Below are 25,995 nucleotides of genomic sequence, written 5' to 3'. Positions count from 1 at the left end.
TGTTTTCATGTTTAAATTTCATTTCATCATTTTCTGATTGGAGTGTTCCTAACAGGGACCATACCTGACACCACAATCAGAATTTAATTTGTGCAAATTGAGTGAATCTGCCGTCTTAATTAGAGAGGAAGAGACACTCTTCGCCATTACAGCCCACTTTGTGATGGAGGATAATAAGACTCCTAGTGTAGCTTTAATTATGCACCAGAACATCAACTCATTAACATCACCTGCAATGAATTAACTATCAGAGGCACTTTTTATACGGGGTGGACACAATAACAGGAACACCTGCAACTCAATAAGGTCTCCCCTGTAATAAACCCTATCTTTGTGAAAGTTATAGTTTTTCACAGCAGACATGTTGACTTGTCATAGCAGGTAAAGAACAGGTGTAATTAATAACATTAATGATGACCACTCATTTTACAGTACGTGTGCCAGTAAGCCATGTCACTGAGTCAGAATGCACATAACCATAACCAGATTTTGGTAATTATCTGTTCAGCACAGCTCGCTAGTTGTCTCCACTTTGGGTAAACAAAGCTGCTTAGTTTATCAATAGGGACATACAATAGATCAAAGTATATTTTACGAGCACTGTAAATTTTGAATTCGGACAGATCATTACAAATTGAATATTTAATTTTGTCCACGTTTAAATGGAAGTTTACATCTTAAATACAAAATATCAGCCATGTAGCTATACAACACCACACATCCTATAAGTTTTTTTTAAATGCACTGAAAACATGTTAAACCATTTTGTTTGGGTTTTTTTTACGTAAAAGTTCTTAAATGTGAGAACCTTTCCTGACATTATCTCCCAACTGAATGCCTAAGCAGAGTTTGTTCTTTTTTATTTTATTTGTTTGTTTTTTGTGGCGGCTGCGCTAATATTTCATCCATGCTGCACCAGCAAGATATACATTAGCCACCTGTTCAACTTTTAAACATGCAATAAACTTTTCAGTATGGATAGATAGAAAATGATTAATTAATTAAGTTTTAAGATCCCTAAAAATTTAATTTTGAGATTTTCAGGGGTTGTTAATATAAGGATCTGAAACTGCCCTTAAATCGACCGTACTACACACTTGAAGTATTTATATACATAGATCAACTTTCTGTCATTCCTTGTACACCAGGTCATTATCTCCATGTAAAACACACAGCTACAGATACACTCCATCACCAGCAGACACAATCTCTGGTCAGTTGAGCTGAGCAATCTGTGTACACACTGTGATAAGCCTCAGGCCTGTTTCTAGGTGTGCATGTGCGTGCACAAGGGGGGTTGGTGTCTATACTTGCACACGTTTGCATATGTATTTCTGCGTGTATGTGTGTACACACAGAGCATGATAAACTGCTTTATCTGCAGGCACTTAGGTACTAGCCGAGCTGTTTGCAAGCCCATTAATTGTCCATTAGCCTAAGCCACATGGCTACCACATGTCTCTCTAGGGCTGCAGAGAGAGGTTTCTATATGGAGGAGAGAAAGCTTTGGGCAACAAGCACATACAAACACACACATCTCCATGTCTGCATAAATGATGCACAAACAATAAAACACAGACAGAATGTGTAGCGAGACGTCATTGCAACATGACTGCGTTATGTGATGTAAATCAGCGGAGTGAAACGTGTTTGGGTTCGCTGGGCACTCAGCTCTCTGTCTTCATATCAGCTGCCTTCTTTCGTTCATCTGTCACATCTCATTGGCCTTTATTTCCCCAGACAGACCGCACACAACATTAAAGCCTATTATTGTGTGTGGCTCTGGTTTGCACGAGTCCAACCCCTCCACCAGAATGCATACATGCACACTCACACAGGCATGTTGCCACCCTCCCCCCTCTCTCTGTCATCCCACCTCAGGGCTCCATCTCTCATTTACCCTGGTTGCCATGGCAACGTGGTTTGCTCCACTGGCGGCAAAAGAGGCAGAGAGCATGATGGGAAACAAGAGACAGAGAGAGAAAATATGAACAGACATCAACAGTGGAATAAAGAGTTACAGCGGTGAAGTGAATGGTAATTACAGCAGAGCAGGACTGGGTTGTCTGGATCTGTGTGTGTGTGTGTGTGTGTGTGTGTGTGTGTGTGTGTGTGTGTGCGCGTGCACCAGGGGCAGGTCTGGTGAAGCGGTTATATATTAGCCTCTGTTTGCCAAAGGCTACTAGTGGACACCCTATCATGGCTGCTTGTCTCTCTGTGATGTACTCCTTTATAACCTTCCTTCTCCTCTCTTTTTTAAAATCTTTTTCTTACCAAGCGAGCACAATGATAAATTACTATCACACCACCCTCTTTTCCTCTCTCCATTCCTCTCCTTCTCTTCCTGACACACAGGGTACAGAGCAAAACTAGCATATCATCTGCATTAATTTCCTATCCTGCAGTGCTAGCAGCAGACCTGCTGAGGCAACAGCTTCCACTTTATTACAACTAGGGTCTTATTTTCATAGTTTCAGCCATTGGCTCTATATAATAGCGTTGTATTCATTAAAGTAATTCTTGAGATCTCTGATGTGGTGACATCGTTCAAGCAAAGTCCAATGGGGCAAGAAACATGAATGGTCAGATGATCAAATAGTCATGGCAAATGGTAAAATTATCACCCACTCACTGTTGTTAACATCCAACACTTTATATAGGAAAAGCTCAAGGGATGGCTATGACTTGCATGTGAGGGTTACGTGACCGACGGGAGTAGCTGAGCTAGCACTACTGCTAGCAAGCTAATTTGCTATTCTGTTTATTACCAGTTGACCAATATTTGCTGTGCAAGGTATTATTACAGTTATCTTATACTGTAGACTACTCTGTTTATGGATTTGATAATGTAGTTTTGTGTGTTATAAGAAATGTTAGAATGGATACATTTCAGTTGGAACTGATTACTGAAAATCAATTAATTGATTAACCATTTTGGTCATTTTTCAAGCAAAAATACAAGACATTTGCTGGTTCCCGCTTCTCAAACCAATAAAATAAACAGAGAGGTCAGGTAAAATCAGGATCTTCTTTCCGATAAAAATGTGTTTTTAGAAGAGACTTAAACGAAGACACTGACTCAGACAACCTAATTTCTTCGGGCAAGTTGTTCCAGAGCCTCGGGGCCCTGATAGCAAAAGCTCTGTCCCCCTTAGATTTCATCCTGGACTCAGGAACAGACAGAAGACCCCTGCCCAAAGATCTCAAACTACGTGAATGTTCATAAGGGATTACAAGGTCTAAAATATAATCTGGAGCCAGGCCATGAAGAGCCTTAAAAGTAATCATTAAGATCTTAAAATCAATCCTAAAACAAATAGGGAGCCAATGTAAAGAGGCTAAAACAGGTGAGATGTCATCGTACCTCTTGGTCCTGGTTAAAAGCCTAGCAGCTGAGTTTTGTACAGTCTGCAGTCGTGTCAAAGTTTTTTGATTAAGACAAGTGAACAGGCTGTTACAATAATCAAGGCGTGAGGAGATAAAAGCATGTACAACAGTTTCAAGATTTAAAATAGATCATATTTTTGCAATGTTTCTGAGGTGATAAAAACATGATTGGACAAGCTTAGTGATATGTTGCTCAAAACATAAATTGCTATCAAACAGGACACAAAGATTTCTTGCAACAGGGTTGATATGTCATGACAGGTAGCCAGTAGATGGCAGTATTTGTTTAGTGATGTGTTGGGGCCCAATAACAAGGATTTCAGTTTTATTTGAGTTGAGCTGAAGAAAATTTATTGACATCCAATTTTTATGTCAGACAGGCAATCCTGCAGAGAACTCAGCGTACTAAGATCAGTGGGCTTGATAGGGAGGTACAACTGTATGTCATCCGCATGACAATGAAAAGAAATACCATGTCTGCTGATGACATCACCCAAGGGTAGCATGTATAAGGAGAACAGTATTGGTCCCAGAATTGAACCTTGAGGCACACCGTAGCTGATTTGGGAAAAGGATGACATGAAGTTATTAATGGCAATAAGATGAGAACCAGTCAGTGCCAGATATGCCCACCCAGTGTCTATCTAAAAGAAGGCCATGATCAATTGTGTCAAAGGCAGCACTTAATTCCAGCAGCACAAGAATTGAGCACATTCCTGTGTCTGCATTCATTAAAAGGTCATTAGTGAAAGGCTGTCTCAGTGCTGTGGTGCTGAGGAAAACCAGATTGGAACTTTTTTCAAAGGTATTATTGTTTTCAACAGCAGCTTCTTGCTGGCAGTTTGGAGATTGGATGATACTTATCTAGGAGGGTGCGATCAAGCCCAGGTTTTTTTAGGACTGGCTGGACACAAGCAGTTTTAAAGCAATCAGGGACGAAGCCAGTAGACGGCGAGCTGTTAAAAATAATTAGCAAATGGGGCGCAATACAATCCATAATTTCCGAAATAAAAGTAGAGAACAACAAAGAACAATTCTATCATAGTTTAAAACAAGACTGAATAAAAAAGGAGCTAGCTGGTTTAGGGGGCGACAAATAATAGCAAATATGACCAGGAGTGGGCCACCAAGTTTAAACATGAGCACTTAAAAGGAAGAAAAATCATTGCAAGCTATGAGGTTACATATTGAATGTTTCCTATAGATAGTAACAAGGCCACCACCATGACCACAAACCCTAGGGCAGCTAAAGCAGTCATAATCTGGAGGGCACAATTCAGCAAGCTGACTGTGATCACTAGGACATAACCAGGTTTCTGTTAATAACATGAAATCTAAATCAGTAGAAGAGATAAAAATCATTTTAAAATAAATGTTTTGTTACATCGAGAAGTCTGTGCTGGGTCAGAACTGAAGTTGAGCCTGGAGGTAGGGTTCTGGCCCGGATCTTAATATTATTAAATTATTATTATTGCTGTGTCAGCTGCGTCTGTTTTGTATTGCAAAATTACCACAGGAATTAGTAGTTAGAGTGATCCGGGCTCCAAATAGCAGCACTATGATCAGTCCACAAGGGGGAGTTAGTGACAGCAGAGGGTGCGTGGCTGTTTTTGGTGGGCAGAGAAGAGAGAGGAAGAAAAGCAAGAGGAGACAATTGATTTAAATAGTCAATTACGTTAGCTGCCAGCATGCAACTACCTGACTTGTTTGGGTGAAGAGCATCTCGTGCAAACAATCCCAGAATAAGTTAAAATTTGTGAATAAAACCAATGTCATGGGTACTACAGGTAGACTGGAGCCAGGTATGAAGGCTGAGGATCCTGCTAAAACGGCCAATTCCACAACCCAGTGTAGAAATTGGACCCGAAATAAAAGCATGCTTTCCACTGATGTTGAGCAGGTCAAAGAGGCGGATGAAGTCTGCTTTGTCAGCTCAGATTGCTGACGGCGGTGTCATTGGTGCCGACATGGACTATGATTTTCGTGATAGCCGTCGGGAGTAAAGCCAAAAGTTCGGGGAGCTTTTCAAAGATGTCGTGGGTCATAGTTCTGGGAAAGCAGTGTGTGACCACATTAACGAAGCGGATATTCCTTACTATGGAATCTCCAACTATCAGTGTAGCTGGCGCAATGAGAGGAGGCAGAGTCGATTATCTGAGTTTAACAAACTGTACATCTACCATCATAGCTGTAACAACCTTTTTTCTCCTTCCTCATAGAATATGTCAGTGGGTCCCTCCATATGAACAGATTAACACATCATCAAGCCCTGTACAAGAACTGAAATTCACATCATGCAAATCCAGAGGCCTAATAAATCACGATGACATATTCCTTTTCACATTCATTATTCATTTGTCAGCTCAAAATGCAATCTGGTTGTAATCATTGTAATCAATTCAGTTAGCTACATGTTGACATTTGTTGACATTTTAAATTTGTAAAGACCAATGACAGGAGGAGAAACAGCACACTGTAGGAAGGGATGTTTCCATAGAGGAGATTTACACATTTGATCAAACCCTCTATAATTACAAAGAGATTATACACTTAGGTGAACAGACACTTAGAGGCAATACATCATCATAGAATGTATAGTTCTGTTCAATGTGCTGCTCATTTTCACAGTATATCAAACACAGTATACATACTATAAAGTCTAGAAAGAGGAAAATACTACTGTGTACTTCAGGTTATAAAATTCTAATAAAGTTGAGAATGATTTGTTCTAAAGGTTGAAATGGCACATCCATACTTTCTAATAGTGGTAGAGATACCTGGTGCCCCTTCTGGAGGCCCATTCTGCCGAAGCAAATTACTACTAATTGACAAAAGAAGCAAACAGGAACAGAAAGGAAAAAGTCTCCCTATGACCAGTTCAATTACAGCAAACTCATTGTGGAAAAACGGGGCCCCTTGTGTGATTTACATAATCCCTTCTAGTGTGGATCTGTATGTGATCATGATGCTGCCCATTTTACCCCTTCATCACTGATAAAGGTGAGGATGACAAGTGCTGGGGTTTTGGTGATGTGATGAGGGACTGTGGGTGTCACATATGGAGCTGATTCACCAAAATTTGATAGGTTACATTTTGGGAAGACACCCAGGATTGGTCGCTCATGTGTCCACTAGATGTCACTGTACAATGTGAGTATCACATGTCACATCAAAGAGTCAAAAACAAGATTCAGTTCAATTTTATTTATGTAGCGCCAATTCATAACAGAAGTTATCTCATTGCACTTTTCCTATAGAGCAGGTCTAGACCCAACAAATCCCACCATGAGCAAGCACTTCCTTTTAAGATGCAGAAACCTCGGGCAGAACCAGACTCAGGGTGGGCAGCCATCCGTCGCTGCCGTGTTATGGTAGTGATAATATTAATAAAGTAATAATAATAGGAATGATAGTCAAAGGAATAATAATGATAATAGTAATAAGACTAATAATAACAATTGTAGTAGCAAATCACACAATCATAGATCTAGACTCTGCAGCTCCGGAGGCAGAAACACCTGCTGAAAGCAACAGAAGGAGAGAGGAGAGAGACGAGAAAGCACAAAACTAAGGGAGAGAAGATGTCGAGTTACTAACATGCTTTAATGGGATAAGAATGCATACAGATGGAGAGGGAGAGGAGGAGAGAGGAGGTCAGTGCATCATGGGAAGTCTCCCGGCAGTCTAGGCCTATAGCACCATAACTAAGGGATGGTTCAGGACTCACCCAAGCCAGCCCTATCTATAAGCTTCATCAAAGAGGAAAGTCTTAAGCCTACTCTTAAATGTGGAGATGGTGTCTGCCTCCCGAACCCAAATTGGGACCTGATTCCACAGGAGTGGAGCTTGATAACTGAAGGCTCTGGCTCCCATTCTACTTTTGGAGACTTTAGGAACCACAAGTAAGCCTGCATTCTGGGATTGCAGTGTTCTAATGGGGTAATAAGGTGTTATGAGCTCTTTAAGATACGATGGTGCCTGACCATTAAGAACTTTGTAGGTGAGGAGAAGGATTTTAAATTCTATTCTGGATTGTACAGGGAGCCAGTGCAGAAAAGCTAATATTGGAGAAGTATGACCTCTTTTCCTAGTTCTTGTCAGTAAACATGCCACAGCATTATGGAACAATTGGAGAGTCTTAAGGGACTTAGTCGGGCAGCCTGATAATAAGGAATAGCCTAGAAGTAACAAATGCATGGACTAGTTTTTCAGCATTATTTTGAGACAAGATTTGCCTGCTTTTTCCAATGTTACGGAAGATGAAAGAAGGCAGTCCTTGTTTGTTTCATATGGGAGTTAAAGGACTAATCTTGATCAAAAATAACTCCAAGGTTCCTTATGGTGGTGCTGGAGGCCAGGGCAATGCCATCTAGAGTAACTATATCTTTAGATAATGTGTCTTGGAGTTGTTTGGGGCCAAGTACAATAACTTCAGTTTTGTCAGAGTTTAACATCAGAAAATTGCAGGTCATCCAGGTTTTTATGTCCTTAAGGCATGGTTGAAGTTTGGCTAACTGATTAGTTTCATCTGGCTTGATCGATAGATATAATTGGGTTTCATCTGCATAACAATGAAAGTTTATGGAGTGTTTCCTAATAATATTGCCTAAAGGAAGCATATATAAGGTGAATAGAATCGGTCAAATGTTCAATTTGAGCTTGAATAGAAGTTATTCATTAAGTATACAGGAGGAGATGCTCATGTTTCATGTCAAAAGAACACTGCAACATACTGCAGGTTTTATTTAGAAAAGAAGACCCTGTCTCTTTTGCATTCTGTCTAATCTCTGACGTCATCCTGATGCTCCCCTCATCCATCCCCTGGAGTACTGTCACTGCATACACGCACACACTTCTTCAAAATGATCGGGGACTGCAAAAATTGTGACTTAGCCAGACCCCCCCCCCCTCTCTCTCTCTCACTCACTCACTCACTCACTCACTCACTCACACTGGGGGATTGCTAACATCGTGACTGTGGCATCCGAGCCCCCCTCAGCACAGACACACAAACACACATTTATTAGCTTGTTGAAGTGGGTGTGTGTAAGTGGTTTTGTCTGATTTCTGTAGAAGAGATCAAACTCAGTCTTGATGAAAGTGCTCCTCTCCTAACATCACGCATCTGCCTCCACACTCACAAAATACTTTAGCCAGCTGATTTCTAACAGAAAATGGCATCCTTTGTCTGACATGGTACAGATTTATTGGAAACCAACCAGTAATCAGCTGTTATAGATAATGATGAGTTATAATGAACTACAGTATGTCACAACTCATTATGCTGTTAAACACTGCCTCCTGATGGTCAAAGACACAATTTCTTTGCATTTATTAACCTTCACATTGCTTACTTGTACATAACTTATTTGTACATATGTCTCTTATTATTACTCATATTATACTCTTAATTACGGTCTTGTTTCCTTATGTTAGACCATAATAGACATCTTACATTAAACATTTACAGTTAATGAGGTCTTCATTAAGCTGATAAGACACTATTTGCATTATCAATACATCACATAATGGAAACAAAATACTGAAGTCCAGGGTCTGTTTTGAACCAACAGCTGAGCTACCACGGAAAAAGACACAAAACAACCATGTGCAACACAGGTGGGGTGATGGGAGGATCTAAGGGTGGGGGATTTGGGTGTCGGAGGGGGACCAATAAGCCAAAGAGTCAACCCTGGACACAGCTGCAAACACAACAGACTTTTGGACTTTTTATTTATGATGCTGACCATGTAATTGCAACATGTAATCTAATTTCCTGTCAACTCTGCTGTATGCTGTCTAATAAAGCCCCCAAAAAAAAAAAAAAAACCAGTTGTTATCAGATTTATTTTTATTGTTAAATATTCATATCAATATCAGACTCAAAAGGTCCTGTGCTTTGTGCCCTGCAGGAGAACCCAGAGTGTGGGCCATGAACCTCTGAGGAGACAGGGCTCCTCCACCACCAGCCGCCCCCCTCAGCCCCTCTCTGCCCAGGCCATCAAACACATCTGGGTCCGAACGGCTCTCTTTGAGAAAGTTCTGGACAAGATAGTGCAGTACATCGTGGACAACTCCAGGTGATTTGTTTTATTCTTCGCTCACCAGCATTTCACAGCAGTGACTCACAGCACTCCACTCCAGGCTTTGTTGTAGTTGAATGATGAACAGTCCCTTGTATTACCTGTTTAGTGTTCCATTCTCCTCCTGTGTTCGCTCTCTGGTTGCTTTGTTTCTTGCTCTGTCTGGCTAACAACCACTGTGTGCTTCAACAAGCTGTCTACACTCGGTGCGTCAGCCAGAGTGAAATGATGCACTACCACTTCACTGATCAAAGCCTCAAACATGAAGTGCACTAATGGGGTTCACAGACATATGACAATGCGAATCACACTGTGTAAATGGAGAAAAATCCACCTTAAAACTTGAGTAGTGTTGTTTGATGTTGTAGTTTTGTTGCTCCTGTTGATAACTGGGCAAATATAGAAATTTTGAAATCATGTTCAGACAACTGCAGTGTAGTTCATCTGATGTGATATAAGCATCCATGATAAATGTCAAGTTTCGTGTCAGTCTCTCAGGAAATCTATATCAGATACTCATCTCTCAACAAACAGCAACCTGAATAGACCTGTGGCCTGAATTATGAAGCAAGTTTAACTATTACTATTTACTACTTTAAGTATGGCTCTCATTGAATTATCTGGCTTCACTGAGCCTAACATTAGTGATCCTGGACAAACAATGTCATGAAGCTGGTTATCAACTGGCTCGGTTAAATCCAGGGTTTTCCTATCCTGCTATAAGCGTGTTCACATGAAAGAGGCAGAGTTCCTAGTTAAATGCCACATGCCACATTATCAGAAGCATAAATGAGTACATAAAAGGATGTGAGATGCTGATATCCATGGGGAAGTGTGGTTACTGTGTCAGCAAAAAGAGATTTACAGTAATATGAAATATATACAGAACTAGGATATAATTACGAAACTTAAACAGTAGGAATAATATCCAAAAGTAAGGTTAAAGCTGGAAAAATGCTTCTGCAAAGATACATGTAAACGTCTCTGCAAATCTCTGCAGATAAGGGTGTTATGGGTAACCATATTACCAGTGTTGCGCAGATTTGCATGTTGAGCAAGCTGATTAGTTGATCCAACTCCTGTCGGGAGGCGGGCTGAAATCAGGAAAGAAAAAAATTTAAAAAAAAGATTAAATTAGTCACCAGGTTGCCTTGTATTATCCAGAGCTGCAGTAATTGGAGTGTAAAAGCATTTGCACTGTCAGGAGTCCTGTCGGGAATTCTTCAGTATCATCATTTAGGCTGTTTTTGTGGTAAAATACACTCTCTGTTTGTTTGAAACCTCATTTCTAACTCAGAGTGCAGCTGTGCACCATGGGTTACCATGGTGATTTACTCTGTTAAAACTTTGCCGGCTTTGTAATACCAGAAAACCCATGTTAAACCCAAAGATAGCTGGGTAACCTACTAATCTCACTTTAGGTTGCAATTCAGCCATTAGTTTAGCGTGAGGGATGCTGATATGAGCTCTATCATCCACGGTTGAATTATACCAGTTTAGAGCTGTATATGCCCATATATCAGTCTTTGCCTGAACAAAGCAAATTCTGGCCTCTTCTTTGGGTATTGTTGAAAGGCTTTCTGGGAAATTAAGTATGTGCAGATGACATGATACTTTCCTTTTAACCTACCACATATAGCCCAGAAGGAGTCCTCATTAGAATTAGATGACATTTAATAATGTTTTCCTTTGATTCACTTATTTCTCTGTTCATCTCTGCAGTAAATACTATGAGAGGGAAGCTCTGATGCACGACACAGTCTTCGGGCCCATCTTGGCAGCCCTACTGGGTGAGTATATAACACTGTGCTGTAACTGCCAAAATTTCCAAACTTAACAGAGGCCAATAACAAAAAGTACAAAACCACAGAACCCAGAAATTTACCACAAATTCAATCACTCTCAGAACTATTTATAAGAGCATACAATTTAGAGCCACCTCCACTGACAGTTTGACAGCAGGAGCTGAAGGCCGACAACCCAGACATAAAGTTTAATAAGCGCAGAAACACACAGACAGTCAGGCAGAAACAGAAAACAAACAGCTTTGTAGACTAAACTAGAGAAGACACCTTGAATAGAGTGACAACTGGCTGAGGAAAAAGAAACACTACATCCACTGACTAAAGAGGTAATGAGGTGCAGATGGTAGCTGAGGAGGGCTGATGAGGGAATCAGCAACAGGTCTCAGAGCAGCACAACACACTGAGGACACCCGGTGGACAAGTGAGGAACAGCTGGGACAGAAACAGTACTGTGTTCAAATTTTATATTCTATATAACTACTAATACTATAAAATACATACTGTGCACTAATGCTGAAAGCCTATTTTGGCAAAAAGTTTGTGTTTAGTTTGTACAAACTGGTGCAACAATCTGTGACTTTAGAACCCTATACTTCCTATTTCAAATTTGAAAATAATAGTAAGTAGCGAGTTAGATATTTTTACATATATTTATTCCTTTTTTGTTTTTCACTGCATTGCCTTCTACAGTCTTTTCTAGCCACGAGTAGCTCCATTTCTGCTATGGGTTACATGATGATACAGCAGTATTTATCAAAACTAAAAATTCAAAAATCAAGCAATTTTAATCTGCATGCTGCCATTTTTAAAAATACTTCCTGTACGTAAAACTAAAAAGCATACTTAGTGATTTTTTCTACTATTAACATACACACATTCAGAAAACACGATTAGAGTTATAATGCAGTGGAATACATTACAGGGAAGAAGAGACAAGGGAGAAGTAGAGGGAACAGAGATCACTATGATACCTGCAACATTTACACATAAAACAGAGAAATGAGAGGAATGCAAATCTCATGAAAAGTCAACAATTAATTAATCTACTAACAAGTTGTGTGTGTGTGTCCAAAGCCTGATATATCTTCTTCTTCTGTGCCATAGAGCTCCATTGTTGCCCAAAAACTATTAAAAGTACACTGTTGCACTGGGTGACATGTTCCTTCGTTACCATGAACACTCAATGTAGTGCACTAAATGTGGATTAATCCATGGGTCTGCATGTGTGTGCGTGCTGTGTTCTCAGTGGGGCCCTGTGCTCTGGAGTACACCAAACTGAAGACGTCGGATCATTTCTGGACAGATCCCTCAGCCAACGAACTGGTTCAGCGCCATCGTATCCACGGGGCCCACCGGGGCCAAGACACCTCGGCCGGCCGCCGGCCTGCTCTGGGGGTGAGTGTGGAGGCTGTTTTAGATCAGCTGCTTCAGTTCTCAGGCGGTGTATGCTGGTAATCACTGAGGATGTGTGGGATGGGAGTTGTAATTAATTGTATAAGTTGGCTGTTAAAAATCGTTGCTTTTCTAGATCCGCAAGAGGCAGTCCAGTGGCAGCATGTCAGACGACAGGTTTGCTGCATCAGCGAGGGAGTATGTGGAGTCTCTTCACCAAAACTCCAGAACACACCTTCTCTATGGCAAAAACAACGTCCTGGTGCAACCGGTACGACTGCACATTCTCACTTTGTGACCAGCTTTTACTGTTTCTGTCTGACCATCTACTAGAACTAAACAATGGGCATCAAGTTGGATTTCCTTCATAATCCTACAGAACCAGCACCTGACACATATACCTGAAGTATCTGTGCTACTTTTGACATTTGTGTTAAGAGGTCGTTCAGAAACAGGATTTTTCGGATCAAATTCTTTTTTTGCTGCCAATCCCAGTGTGAGTTCTTTGATATTGAGTCAATAACCAATCAATATCAAAGCCAATACAGGGTCTGATCCAGTATCTCTTATAACACTGTGTGGTTCCAGTTTATTAACAGTACATTAGAGAGTTTTTGACGATTGGTGTCTTTGACAAAAACAAAGAATCGGACTGCTGACACTGATCCATCAAATACAAGCTACAAGGTCATTTTACAACACAAGGTTGTATAATGAAATGAAAGTTTGTTGTCCCTACATGCTACACACATAGAACATGACAGATCATTTAATTCATGTTAAAATAGAGTAACAAATAAAATAAATAAAATAAAACAATATATAGCCAACAGTTAATTATATACATAGCCTACACGTATACACCCAGGAAATAATTCCGTCCGCCCGTTGAGTGCTTGATCCGGATGTTGGTGGAGCAGGTCTCTGCAAAGATGTGGGGACAACAGTCTCTGATTCCCGTTGCTTGGCCAGCCTGAGTCCCATTTCGTCCAGACTGGACATTAGCCAGGAGCAGCGTTAAGTCCAAACTGGGTAAGCTTGGTTCATATCCCGGCTCTTCCTCTCCTCCCGGGGCGATCACAGCAGCCGCCGTGGTGCCTGCCTGGTCCGGGGGATCTGGCTCTTTAATCCAAACCCCGGCTTGACAACGAGGACGTATTACTGTCATAGGTAATACGTGTTTCAGCAATAAAGCAGAAAAATGAAAAAAATAATAACAGGTGAAAAACAAATATGTATCTAGCGGAGTTTGAAGGAGCTAGAGGCCACAGCATCTACAGGCGCAGCCGTTGCCATAGCAACAGTTTGGTTTGTTTTTTTTAAATTAATAGAAATACTTCCTGGAATGGCACTGGATGAATGGATTACAACTTTTTTTGTGGTGCTCACACCATTGAAAAATTATGGGGGAAAAAACTCAATAGCAACAAGTCTTCCCAGAAACACTGGGCCTCTTTCATGAGACGTTCAAACTCACAAATTGTATCTTAACTCGCGCAATGTTTTCTTATTTCCAAAATGGTCATAGATAAAAACAAAATTTTCAACTGGTCGGGACCAAGTAAACTGATGCGAACAAATCGTTACTATAGTTTTGTGTGAGTTTTAGGTCATGAAGTAGAAAAAACTGTACACACAACTGATATTGTGAAAATACCAGATATAAGGTAGCATAAAGTATTCCAGTTACTGTTGTCATCATGTTTCAGAGCCAGTTTGTCCTTGCATAATACAAAACTAGTACTGTGTAACCCTTACTTGATGATGTTGCATGTTGGAAAATAGGTCAGCTCTTTTGGCACAATAATGTACTTTTCAACACAAATATCATTTGAGTTGCTAAATATCTGACCTTGATTCCTGATATCGGTCTCCATGTCTCCTTGAACTGAGTAAGTGAATAAGAACAAATCAGTAGTCTGCTCATGTTTGATGAATCAGATGTACAGTAGAATATTTTTCTCTAATCTCTTACTTGTTTTTAACAAACATATTGGTTACACTTTACTTAGTCCATCCCAAATTCTTGGCATAACTTTCTTGATGGAAACTTTATTCAGATGTAACAGGTCTTGATGTGCTGCTGTGGAGGCCTTGAAGCTACTGTTGCTCTGGGATAAAGGCAGAAATATAACTATATATTTATCTAACTTAAACTTTGAGTGAATTTATTTAGCCACAAATATTTCATGTTTAATAAAAATACTTAGTTAACAATTTTAGACAATGTGCTTATTTGCTTTCTTTCTGAGAGTTAGATGAGAAGATTGAAATCTCATTTCTGTACGTTAAGAACGACGCTGGAGTCGAGAGGCGATTAGAGGCGATTAGCTTAGCGTAGCATAAACACTGGAAGAAGGGGGAAACAGTCTGCGAGAGTCAAGTTCATTACAGCATGTAACTCTCCCTAAAACCACAAATTGACATTCCTACATTTCTGTTTGTCTATGGATTAAACAAACAAGATACAGTGTGTTCATTAGTGAGCTTTAGAGGTAATGGTAGGCATTTCTTCTTTTTTACTTTGGACAGAGCCAGGCTAGCTCTTTGCCCCGGCCTCCAATCTTTGAAAGCAAGTTTTCAGGTGGTTAAACTGCAAATCTCACACCAGTCTCACGGCATGTCCTTCCTCCTTACTCTTCCTTCTCCCATGGTAGAAGAAGGACATGGAGGTGTTGCGGGGCTACTTGTCACTCCACCAGGCTGGGGATAACCTCACCTTGAAGTGGACTCCCAACCAGCTCATCAACGGCACGCTGGGAGACTGTGACCTGGAGAAAAGGTAGCCAAAACACACCCGCTATATATTTATAGGTAATATATAAATGATCTAACTCCCATTAAATGTGCATTTAATGACATTAACAATGATTTGAAATGCAACAACTGCCTCTGAAACTTCATTCTACACCTTGTCCTACTTTACTAATCCAAAATACATTTCCTGCCCTGCCAGTATCTACTGGGACTATGCACTGACTGTCCCTCTGCGCCAGATAGTCTGTATCCACTGTCACCAACGCCGTGAGTACACCGCTGCTTTCCCACAATCCTCCCTTATTCAGTCATCCTTGCACACACATATCTCACTGCACCATCACCTTATTTTTAAGAGCGTTCTGTCACGAAGGGACTGTGTTTCATAAGCTGTTGTCATATCAATTTATTGATATATTGATAGCTATTTTCATGACAGTGCCTATCATTTATCTTGGTGACCGCTTCATCTTTTATTGTCTCTGCTTTTGTATCTCTTATATTTGTTTGTGTGTGTGTATGTGCATGTTCTCTCACTCTCTTTTTACATTATTTATGACAATTTCTGAATCTTTAACTAGAAAAAATGGCTTAAATTAATAAAAAGATGTATTACAGGGTTTTATCCTATTTTTATTTTCCTAACTCATCCTTGCGTAATGTTTGTTTTTTCACCATATTCCAGCTGACTGTGGTGGTACACTGGTTCTGGTCAGTCAGGATGGGATCCAGAGGCCGCCCCTCCACTTCCCCCCTGGTGGTCACCTCCTGGCCTTCCTCTCCTGTCTGGAAACAGGCCTTTTACCGCGGGGTCAGCTGGAGCCCCCCCTCTGGTCCCAGAAAGGCAAGGTGTGTCACCTTGTTAGAGCTGTATTCACACCTAAACTTAAGGATACATTTATATGAATGCCTGGCCAGTGTTGATACTGCAGGTAAGATGTACATAAATTCACTTCAGTGAGGGCACTTCCACTAACAACCTTTCACTCAAATGAAATCACTTCTGTCTTTAATTAAATTACATTTAGGAGCGGAATTCACACCAAATGGCACAGATATACAGTATGACCTGTAAACTTGTAGACAACATGTAAACAGTTTTATGACCACATTAAACTATTTAATGCAAATACACACATCAGGTTAAATTACAAAGGGGAGGTTGTAACAGAGAGGACTGTGTTTGCTTACCAATGAAGATGCCAATTTGCCATCAATAAAATTTTGACATCAGAGGAACATGGAAAGTGCCTAGACTTCCTGAGGACCGGACCTCACTCAGAGTCTACAGTTCTTAAAAATCCCTATTTTTCTGGGGATCCAATGATGCTTGCTGCTATGGATACAATTAGCTTTAGAATTATTATATAATAAATTGCATCCGCCCAGGAGATCACTACAATATGCTGTCAGCTACTCTGTGTGTTCTTTATGTTGGCTACTTATGTATGACATTCACCCAAGTTTGTGGCTTCACTTATTTCTATTTGCTAGATGCAAATGTCACTTTTGCACGCATCATTTTTTACTCAAAGACAACAACGGAAGGATGTGTGAAATTATTAAAGCTGGGGCTGTGAAATGCAACATATGCACAACCTTGTCATAGGTCCAGTGTGTAAGATTAAGGGGGATATTTTGGCAGAAATTGAATAATATTCATAAGTATGTTTTCATTAGTGTAGAATGACCTGAAAATATCAGAATCATTGTGTCTTCATTACCTTAGAATAAGCCGAGGGAGCAGGTCCCCTTCCACGGAGGTCGCCATATTGCACCACCATGTTTCTACAGTAGCCCAGAACATACAAACCAAACACTGGCTCTAGATTGGGCCTTTCGCGTTTTTCACGAGTTTAGCAGCCACCGTAGTTTCTCCCACACGCTTTAATACATTTGTGTGTGTTCTGCAGGGAAAAGTGTTCCCTAAACTGAGAAAGAGGAGCAGTGCTGCCAGGCTCATCGACCAGGACAGGAACACCGAGGAGCAGACAGCTGCTGACTACGTGTTTCGCATTGTCTACCCTGGATACCGCTATGATGCCAGTAAGTAATACTTTTACATTGTCATGTACACTGGTTCAGAGTATCCCCAAGGCTGTAGCAGCTGCACACACCAAAAACTGAATCTTCCTTTTATGGTTAACACCATAGACAGTATATAAAGATGGACGACGCGTCTCCACTTCCTCCCACTGTACTAAATGAAGCCAAAGTATCCCGGATACGGGCGCTGCCGTCTTGCGCTGGTGAGTCTGCGCAGTAGTGATCGGGGTTGGACCTGCGGTATCAAGGTTCCGCCCATACACCCGGCCGACTCAATCACGAGCAGGGCTCAGCTGTCAATCATGATGTGGAACCCTCTTTTTATAGCATCAAATAACTAATTAGAACCAAACTTATCAGAAAAATGAACACTTGAACGAACATCAGCATGATAAGAACTACCTAAAATCTTTTGGAAAAATGTATTTGACGTGTTTTTTTTAGTTTGGCTCATGTCCCATCCACTAACATGGAGGGGGCGGGGTTTATGACCTATACTGCAGCCAGCCACCAGTGGGGGATCACATCGAGATGTTTTGGCTTCACTTTGGGGAGCTGTCATGTTGTCCATCTTTATATACAGTCAATGGTTAACATTCATCTCTGTGATTGCTTTTGCCTTTTGAAATATAAGTACTGTATACCTGCTTTAATTTTGTCTTCCCATGATGTGATTAAGTACAGGTGTAGCGTGGTGTCTTTCCCACGATGCTCTTCCTAAGGTCTGTAGGGTGGCGCTGTTCTAACTGTGTTCTCTGTTGTCCCACTGGTGCAAGCAGTCACTATAAACTACCACCACACCACGGGCAGCCGCGCTCCGTCGCTGGACGATGACGAGGAAGAGGAAGATAGGCTCCATGCTATGATCTCAATGATCTGCTCGCGGAACCTCACAGACCCTAATGTCATGAAAGGTTTTTATCACCTTAACACACCCACCCAACCCCACCGCCCCCACTCCTGAGACCTCACCCTGGCTTCTGACGTCCCTCCCACCCCATCATGCCCTCAGGTCCTCCTCCCTTCCCCCTCACAACCCCACCTCCCCCAGCTTCGTCTGCCTGTGTGTGTGCTGCCTGAGGCCAAGCCCGACAGTGTGGAGAAGCTGGGGTTGGCTGCGTAAACAAACGGGAAGATCAGGCTGATCAACACAAAACTGAAATGCAAAGTTTCTTTAGGATTTGTGATGACATGATTATGCACTTCATATATTAGCCATATTGAAAATGAAGAAATTCTAACAATAGTAGTAAAACAACCATTAATAAATTATCAACACATTAAGTCTCAGACAATAGAAGGCCTATAGATACAAAAGATCCAACAATCGCTAAGACAACTGACAGCCTCTGACTGCCTCGAACTTTGTACCACCTGGTTTGATTTAGTTTAAAAAATTGGCTAGATTGTTTTCCAGCACAAAGGGAGATGCTTTAGGGCAAAAAACAGTAGAGGTGGCCCTTCTTTAAGTGAACAAATTGTCTGGCAAGTGTTACACAGAATTACAAATAGATGGAAAAAGTTACCTCGCGTTTGTCTGGCCTCGGCCATAATTTAAATGATTTGTAAGGGACAGGAAGCAATAGGGTTTGAATTGGAAATGTGGTCTTGATTTTAGCCCTGAAATTCTCTGGCATGAGATAAATGTCATCTATTGTCTCCATCATGGTCTTAATACAGTGTACAACTGTTCCACTAATCATGATTTGGCTTTATAGCTTTTTAAGACTCTTTTTAGCTAATTGTTTAGTTTTTTAAGGTACACAGTTTCAGCAGTATCAGCTTTGTTTCCAGCCACAGCGGCATCCGGCCCAGCAGCAGCAGCCTCCGAGTGGCCCAGCATACATAAATCTGATATATGACAAAATAAGTAAACTACATATATAGTGTATGGAAGTAGCTAACGAGTGAGCCATCTCGCTTCCTTCTCATCTGTACTGAGAGTTGCACATGCTCAGTACTGATCGGGCAGGATGTTTACAGATGTAGCGACACCGCCAATCATATCTTTCACAAGTCAACGTTTTCTCACGTGAGTTCCGACCGGCTACTGACAGTTACATGTAGGGAAGTGCTCAACTGAAAATATGTCTCTGTCAACCCTGAAACGTGAATCTGACAATGAAAACCATCAGTTTAACGCTGCCTGGACTGGCAAGTATTTGTTTATTTTACCGCCATCTCCAAAAACCTGTTCTTTTTTTATTACATTCATTTGCATTTGTTTAAAACTCAAGTCATTACCAAAAACAAACAAAAAAAGTTTTTAAATAGGCTGCTGAAAATGTCTGGCCCATCTACATTTCCTGGTTTTAAAATCTAGCCAGTTAAATTTGTAATTGAATAGGCCTGCTGTAAAGGAAAGTGGACGGCTTATATTCCTCAGGTGGACAGAAACACGACACCAATTGAATGCTAACGTTGCTCTGTGTCTGCTGTGCTAGGTCACTGTTTGCTAACGTAACGGAAAATATGTTGAAGAATGTGTGAAAGGACGTTGTGTTTTCAGCTAGTGCCTGTGCCCCAAGTGGCCAAAAAAATCCATGAATGCAGCTTTGACAGTTTTATACCAATGTACGGCAACACATTTGTTAATGCCATTGATGTTTAAAAATGCTACATGTAGCACCTTTCTATATACAACATGCAGAATTCCTGCTTGCTTTGTTGCTATGCTATCTCAAAGGTTCATATTGTTCTGTGTATCAAGCTATCATCGAACCCTGATGTAGCTGTGAGCTGTCAGCACAGTGTCCAGTTCTGCACATGTAACTCGTGACATAAACTATAATGTCGATCTCCTTCGATGCTAGTGAACTGTAGGTGAAGCTGCAGCTCCTGAGTATCAGATGGAGGGGGACAGGCAAAAAGAGAGGAAGTCTAAGGGAATGAGAGAGTCTTCATCGCACACCATCTTGATGCAACAGTTCCAGATAGCCTGTCAGTAAGCAGCCAGATGAACACTTTCAATTTAAGATTATCTCTAGAGCCAAATAAAACACAGTTTCAGCCACTGGTAGCCTAATCCAACCATTCCATAGCATTTACTGTCACATAAATGACAGCTGGAAGTTAAGATTCCCTGGACACAATAACATCCTGTCTGTAGAAAATGGTGGCTTTGTCGCAGATATTGTCAGACATCCAGTTAATGCCACAGCAACCCCTGACACACGCCCCTCACACCCTTCCTGCTTAATTTCACTTTCTTCCCAGCGCTCAGCAACACAGCTTAATCACGTACTTGGCAGGGATCCTTACACAAGCCTGTGAAACACACACTGGAAACACACACTGTCAAAGGGACAGACTTGTTTTATAGAGAGTGCTGCCAAACACAGTGACTGCACACGTCACCTGGTTTCATCACTGGTACACAGATTCAAACTTCCTCAGGTCTCCTTGTCAAGGCCTTTCTGGCTGCTTTGTATTCTGGGACTTGCAGTGCTGACTGCCTTACAGTTATCAAAGGGTATATTGCAGCATGTCTCAGCACTGTTGGGTTTGCACTGTTATGGCCAAGAATCACTTTGATAATTTGCTTAGTTTCTTTGCACTCCTTTAATTTGACTTAATTCTGTTTCCTTCTTTTTGTCCTTTCATTTCTCACTTGCAACATGCTTGACAATTTTTGCATGGGAAATATGCACCTGTTTCATTGTTTTTTTTTTTTTTAAAAACGACTATGTGTTTCTACGTATTTGTGATGGAAAATCCTTTCACACAGTCTCCTCCTCTGTTCGTTTTAATTTCTCTCTCTTTTCTCTGACTACCTCAGTTGTTTCTCCTCTGTTTGTGCAGTCGTTTGCTGCAATGCTGTTCACTGTAATTCTTCACCAACCCCGCCACCCCCTGCCCCTCCCCTCGCCCCCTCCTCTACCCCTCTCATTATGGTCCTGTGGGGTTCCGCAGTAGTAGAGACGTGGAGTCCTTGTGTGAGCAGGGTTGCATTACTGATCCCAAAAACAGCTGTTGATCACGTCTAGTCCTAAAGTAAAGAGGGGGGAGGCCAAATGTCGGTCTCGCTCCAGCATTTTTTCTGTTCGCTTTTTTTGTTCTTAATATTATTTGTTTTTTGGGGTTACTGAACAGCAAAAGCGCAGCTTCATATTTATGACAGGTCATCAGCTCCAACCTGAAGAATTAAGGTGAAGAGCATTTATTTAATGTTGAAGTTTTATGATTTTTTTCCTCCCCTTTGTGTGCCCTTTTCCTGGTGTCCATTTGTTTTTGTTGTTTATGAGGTAATTTCTTTTGGTGTCTCTTGTCTTGTTCTGGCGTTATGCATCCTGCATGGCCTGAGCGTCAGCTTCGTCCCTGCCTTCTCCTCTTCTATCAACTCCTTCACTTCCTCTCTCCCCTCTCCTGTTTGTCTGGAGTGTTCCTGAGCTCTGCTGTCTCCTCTGCCTCCCCTCTGAATGAACTGAACCAGCATGGCTTCCCTGCATCCTCTCTGCCTGTCTCTCCCACAGCACCGTTCCTGCTTCCTAAACCGTCCCCCTCCACTTTTGGTTTCCTCTCTACACCTGTTTTTCCAGCTCTCACATGTAACATGAGTGTAAAACTTTCATCCATCTACTCATCTCTTGATGTCATGAATAACAAAGAACAATACATGAAAGATGTATTTATGGTTGAGCTGAGGGACCTATGTCATAATATGTAAGGCACAGAACAAAGCCAGTGTGAAGCGGATTTAAAGGCACTGAGACTTTTAAATAACAAAGAGCGTAGTACATGAAAACAGCAGCGTCCATTTTGTGTCTGAGCACTGAGACCTCTCTCTGTCTTCTCACTTTCATTCTCTTTGGTTTAGACCACGGGGAGATGATGGAGATGCAGGGTTTTGGAGGCAGCCCGTCGTCGTGGCAACAGGCTGAAGTAACCACTCACGAGTCACTGTGCCAGTCCTGCACCACAGCTGGTAGCAACGTGTCGTTTGACTACCCGGCCGGCTGTACCTGCATACATGACCCATCAGACATTCACACGTACGTCCTTAGAATGAGATTTTATGATGCACTCAGTCTTTTCTGAAAGAATCAAAACGAGAGACTCCTGTCAATCAATCAAATACAACCCAAAACATCAGTTTGGATCTTTATAGGGTTAAATTACTGTAGCTGTGGAGACTGTGAGTGTTGCCGCAATGTGGCAATAATTATTGACTTGGCAGCATCTAGTCCATCAATCCATTAGAAAAAACACATCAAAGCACTGACGGTTTTGCTTCAGCTTCAGCCATGGTGGTGGTTTCTTCATTAAAAGAAAATATTTTAAAAAATCAGACTGTGGCTTTGCAATAATGGTTGATTTCCTTTCATTCCACCAGTGTTCCTCTTAAGATGCTCTGCCAGAACATGAAGAGGCAGATAGTCTCCAGAGCCTTTTATGGATGTAAGTACATCATGTTACCTCTGCACAGTATTCGTACATTCATTTCTAGCTGTCTGAATATTTTGACTGTGACATTAATTGTGGTATAGAACACATATTAACCACAGACTTAAAATAATGTATAATTATTACACTAAATTGTCAAATAAACACTTAATTTGCAGCACAAAGATTTGTTTTATTTGGAAAAATAACAAGTGAGAGCATTCAAGGGCACTTTTGCTCCAAGCTCTGTTCATTTCTGAGCCGGCCTCTGTCATGCTGCTGCCGCACTTTCACTTTCCCCCGTCTGCTGTAGAGAATATCGATCAATTGTTACATTTTCACAGAATGTTTCTATTTTAACCTGCGCAGCTTTTCTAGCCTTTATGTCACTGGTTTAGCGGCCCAGGAAACTCACAGAGCAGTTGCATCTCACGTGATGGTACTCAGCCAATCAAATCTGTGCATAAGCATTGCGAGTCGAGTCAGTGAGCGAGACACACACACACAGACACAGGGAGAGTAGAGCCGCGACGAGTCGGAGAAATCATTTCACAGCGAAAACAGAGCTTTAAATCAAGAATGGACAGACTCTTCCATGTTTAATCTTCCCACAGGCAGTTCAAATCCAGTATGTCTCATATGTTATATGTTATATGAGACCGTGGCGATTATTACGGGCAATGTGAAGCGCCACTACGAGACAAAGCACAGAGCATCTTTTGAGCAGGTTAACAAGGGGGACAGATTTTGGTCATTTTGCTAACAAGGGGGACGGCATCCCCCCTCATCCCCCCTTACCCCCCCTCAAATCGCCTACTGCATATAATATAATGCAAGTTGGCCTAACAACAGTTGGCCTAAAAACTGATTGTTCATCTATTTAGAAAAGAGTAATCTTGCAGTCAATATCTTGTATTTTCTTTTCAATTTGCTCTCAATAGAGTTTCTATGCTGAGTGTAATTATGTGGGAATTAAACACAACAGAGTGTAACAAGAAAAACAGAGACATTGGCAACATTGCACTGCTGGCTTCCAGTTGAGAGCACAATTGATTTTAAAATCAATTAAAGTAATTTTCAAAATAATGTATGACTTAATAAAGTAAAAAGTTTGCAAACTGTAATGAAATATCCCTCCTAAATATGTCAAACATAATAATGTCTTTGTAATAAATTGCTGGGTAACATAATGCTTTAATAGTGTTATTAAAATATTGTTTTTCAAAGGAGAGTTGTTTTTAATTACAGCATCAGTCTGAAGACCTTATTGTATTACCAATACACCTCAGTGTAACAATACTACTACTTATTAAATAAAAACAGGTTCACACAATATTCCAAATATAAAACAATTCTGTAAGTACATCACTAAAATTACTAAACAGCTTGGTACGGTTTCAACATTTTTAGGCTAGTATGCAACATAACTAAGAATTTCTTGTGCCTGTAAATAGTGATTAAAGATCATTTAAGCGTGAATCTTGTGAGTCTGAGGACATGTTAGTGCATGTTGTTCATTCTGTATGTCACATGACCACAGACATTCAGGTGGTGTATGACTCCATTCCTTGTTCAATACGCAGCCTGTGTGACAGGGGAAACCTTATAAATGTATTATTAAACTATCTTTAACAGTGGGTCTACTGTTTATACACAGTAGTAAGGACAATTAATTTTTAACATTAACATTTTTCACTTGACAATAAATCCACTCTGCTCAACCGTGGGATGTGTAGATGGGTGCTGAATCCTCAAATCAAAATCATGAGCAAGACCGCACTCCAATGAAATTATTTATTCATGCACGCATGTCTCTGGTGGCCCCCCTTCTCAGTGTGCTAACTGGCAACAGTGTTACAACCAAGCACAGGTGAGCTGTATAACATAATGGAGTGCAACAATGCAGCCAATGGGAGGTGTCATCAAAAGAATGAGTTCACAACAAATGCTAATTTTACTTTTTCAAACTATTTACAAAGACATTTACATTTGGAGGAATTATTATTAGCCATTTATAATCTTAATAGATGGTACAAGCAGTGGTTTACTTTTTCATTTTTATTCATCACTGAAACATGCATGCGCAGTTTGGCTTTACTCATTATGCTTACAGTAATATATTGTTTGTGCTTTATTGGCTTACTCTTGTCATTTGTGTATCTCCATATTGTAATTCTACTACTGTTCTAGCTTCTGTGTATACAGCATTTATTGAAGAGGTCGCCTTCTCTGTTGCTTTTGTTGCGGTTTCTCACACCCCATGTATTGTTACCGTTTTGTCATATCACACTGAGCGTCTAAGGAGAAATGAGAGTGAAAGCAGAGTTGCACGTAAAGCCTTCTGAGACAAATCTGTGATTTGGGGAAATATAAAAAAATATTTGACTGGACTTTGCTGATCCTTTGTCTCAGCTGTGTGTCTGTCCGTGTCTCACCTGTCCGTCAGGGCTGGCATACTGTCGACACCTGTCCACTGTCCGGACTCACCTGTCAGCTCTGGTCAACCACAGCATCGTCCCTCCAGACAGACCCTGCGAGGCGTCCGGGGGCCTCAGCAAGGAGGTGTGGAGCAAGTACCAGAAAGACTGCAAGGTGGGTACAGAGCAGACAGGGTTGTACAGCAGCAGACGGTGAGGTTGACAGATAGATGAAACGTAGGAGCACGATTGACCTCTGCCAGCAAGCAGCAGGAATTACAACAACATAACCATCTGACACCCCTCTACCCCCCCACCCCTTCACCTGCAGGCCAGTGAAGTTAAATCACAGCGGATTGCCAAGTCATCATTGAGTCATTGGTATTGATCAAGCCCCACAGATAAATCTTGGTCATTTTGTGCTGTGTGGGGGTTGTGTAAGTCTTATTTACAGTAAGTGCGATAAGCTGACGCAACCTGTGAGGAATGTTCCTTGTGAGTGGCATGTTAGAGACATGTTTTCTTTGTTTATCTGAATCATTTTCAGTTAACTGAAGAAGTGAAATTAGTAATTCACAAGAAAAAAATGATTAAGAGATTAATAAAAGATTAAAAGATTAGAGGAAAGTCTGAAAAAATAAACACAACTTTGTGTAGCCAATATATGCTTTTTCTACTTTCCTCTACTGTTAATCCTTTCCCAACCTCTCAGACTTCTCTTCCAAC

The 25,995-nt window shown here is 41.0% G+C and overlaps 1 protein-coding gene across 1 annotated transcript in view; it reads left to right on the top strand.

Moving 5' to 3' along the window:
• sgsm2 (small G protein signaling modulator 2) overlaps nt 1-25,995 on the top strand; it is a 102,430-nt gene that overhangs the window by 63,488 nt on the left and 12,947 nt on the right. Inside the window, exons 5-16 of the mRNA XM_044202527.1 lie at nt 9,300-9,467; nt 11,193-11,260; nt 12,522-12,670; nt 12,804-12,938; nt 15,325-15,449; nt 15,624-15,691; nt 16,110-16,273; nt 17,338-17,470; nt 18,250-18,384; nt 22,287-22,461; nt 22,803-22,867; nt 25,299-25,444. Coding sequence (XP_044058462.1) covers nt 9,300-9,467; nt 11,193-11,260; nt 12,522-12,670; nt 12,804-12,938; nt 15,325-15,449; nt 15,624-15,691; nt 16,110-16,273; nt 17,338-17,470; nt 18,250-18,384; nt 22,287-22,461; nt 22,803-22,867; nt 25,299-25,444 — 1,531 coding nt within the window. The remainder of the gene's footprint in view (nt 1-9,299; nt 9,468-11,192; nt 11,261-12,521; nt 12,671-12,803; nt 12,939-15,324; nt 15,450-15,623; nt 15,692-16,109; nt 16,274-17,337; nt 17,471-18,249; nt 18,385-22,286; nt 22,462-22,802; nt 22,868-25,298; nt 25,445-25,995) is intronic.

This window comes from Siniperca chuatsi, linkage group LG7 (assembly GCF_020085105.1).
Source record: "Siniperca chuatsi isolate FFG_IHB_CAS linkage group LG7, ASM2008510v1, whole genome shotgun sequence".
In the NCBI taxonomy this organism is placed as follows: Eukaryota; Metazoa; Chordata; class Actinopteri; order Centrarchiformes; family Sinipercidae; genus Siniperca; species Siniperca chuatsi.
Note: the sequence above shows the minus strand (reverse complement) of the source record. Positions and strands in the feature narration are given on the sequence as shown.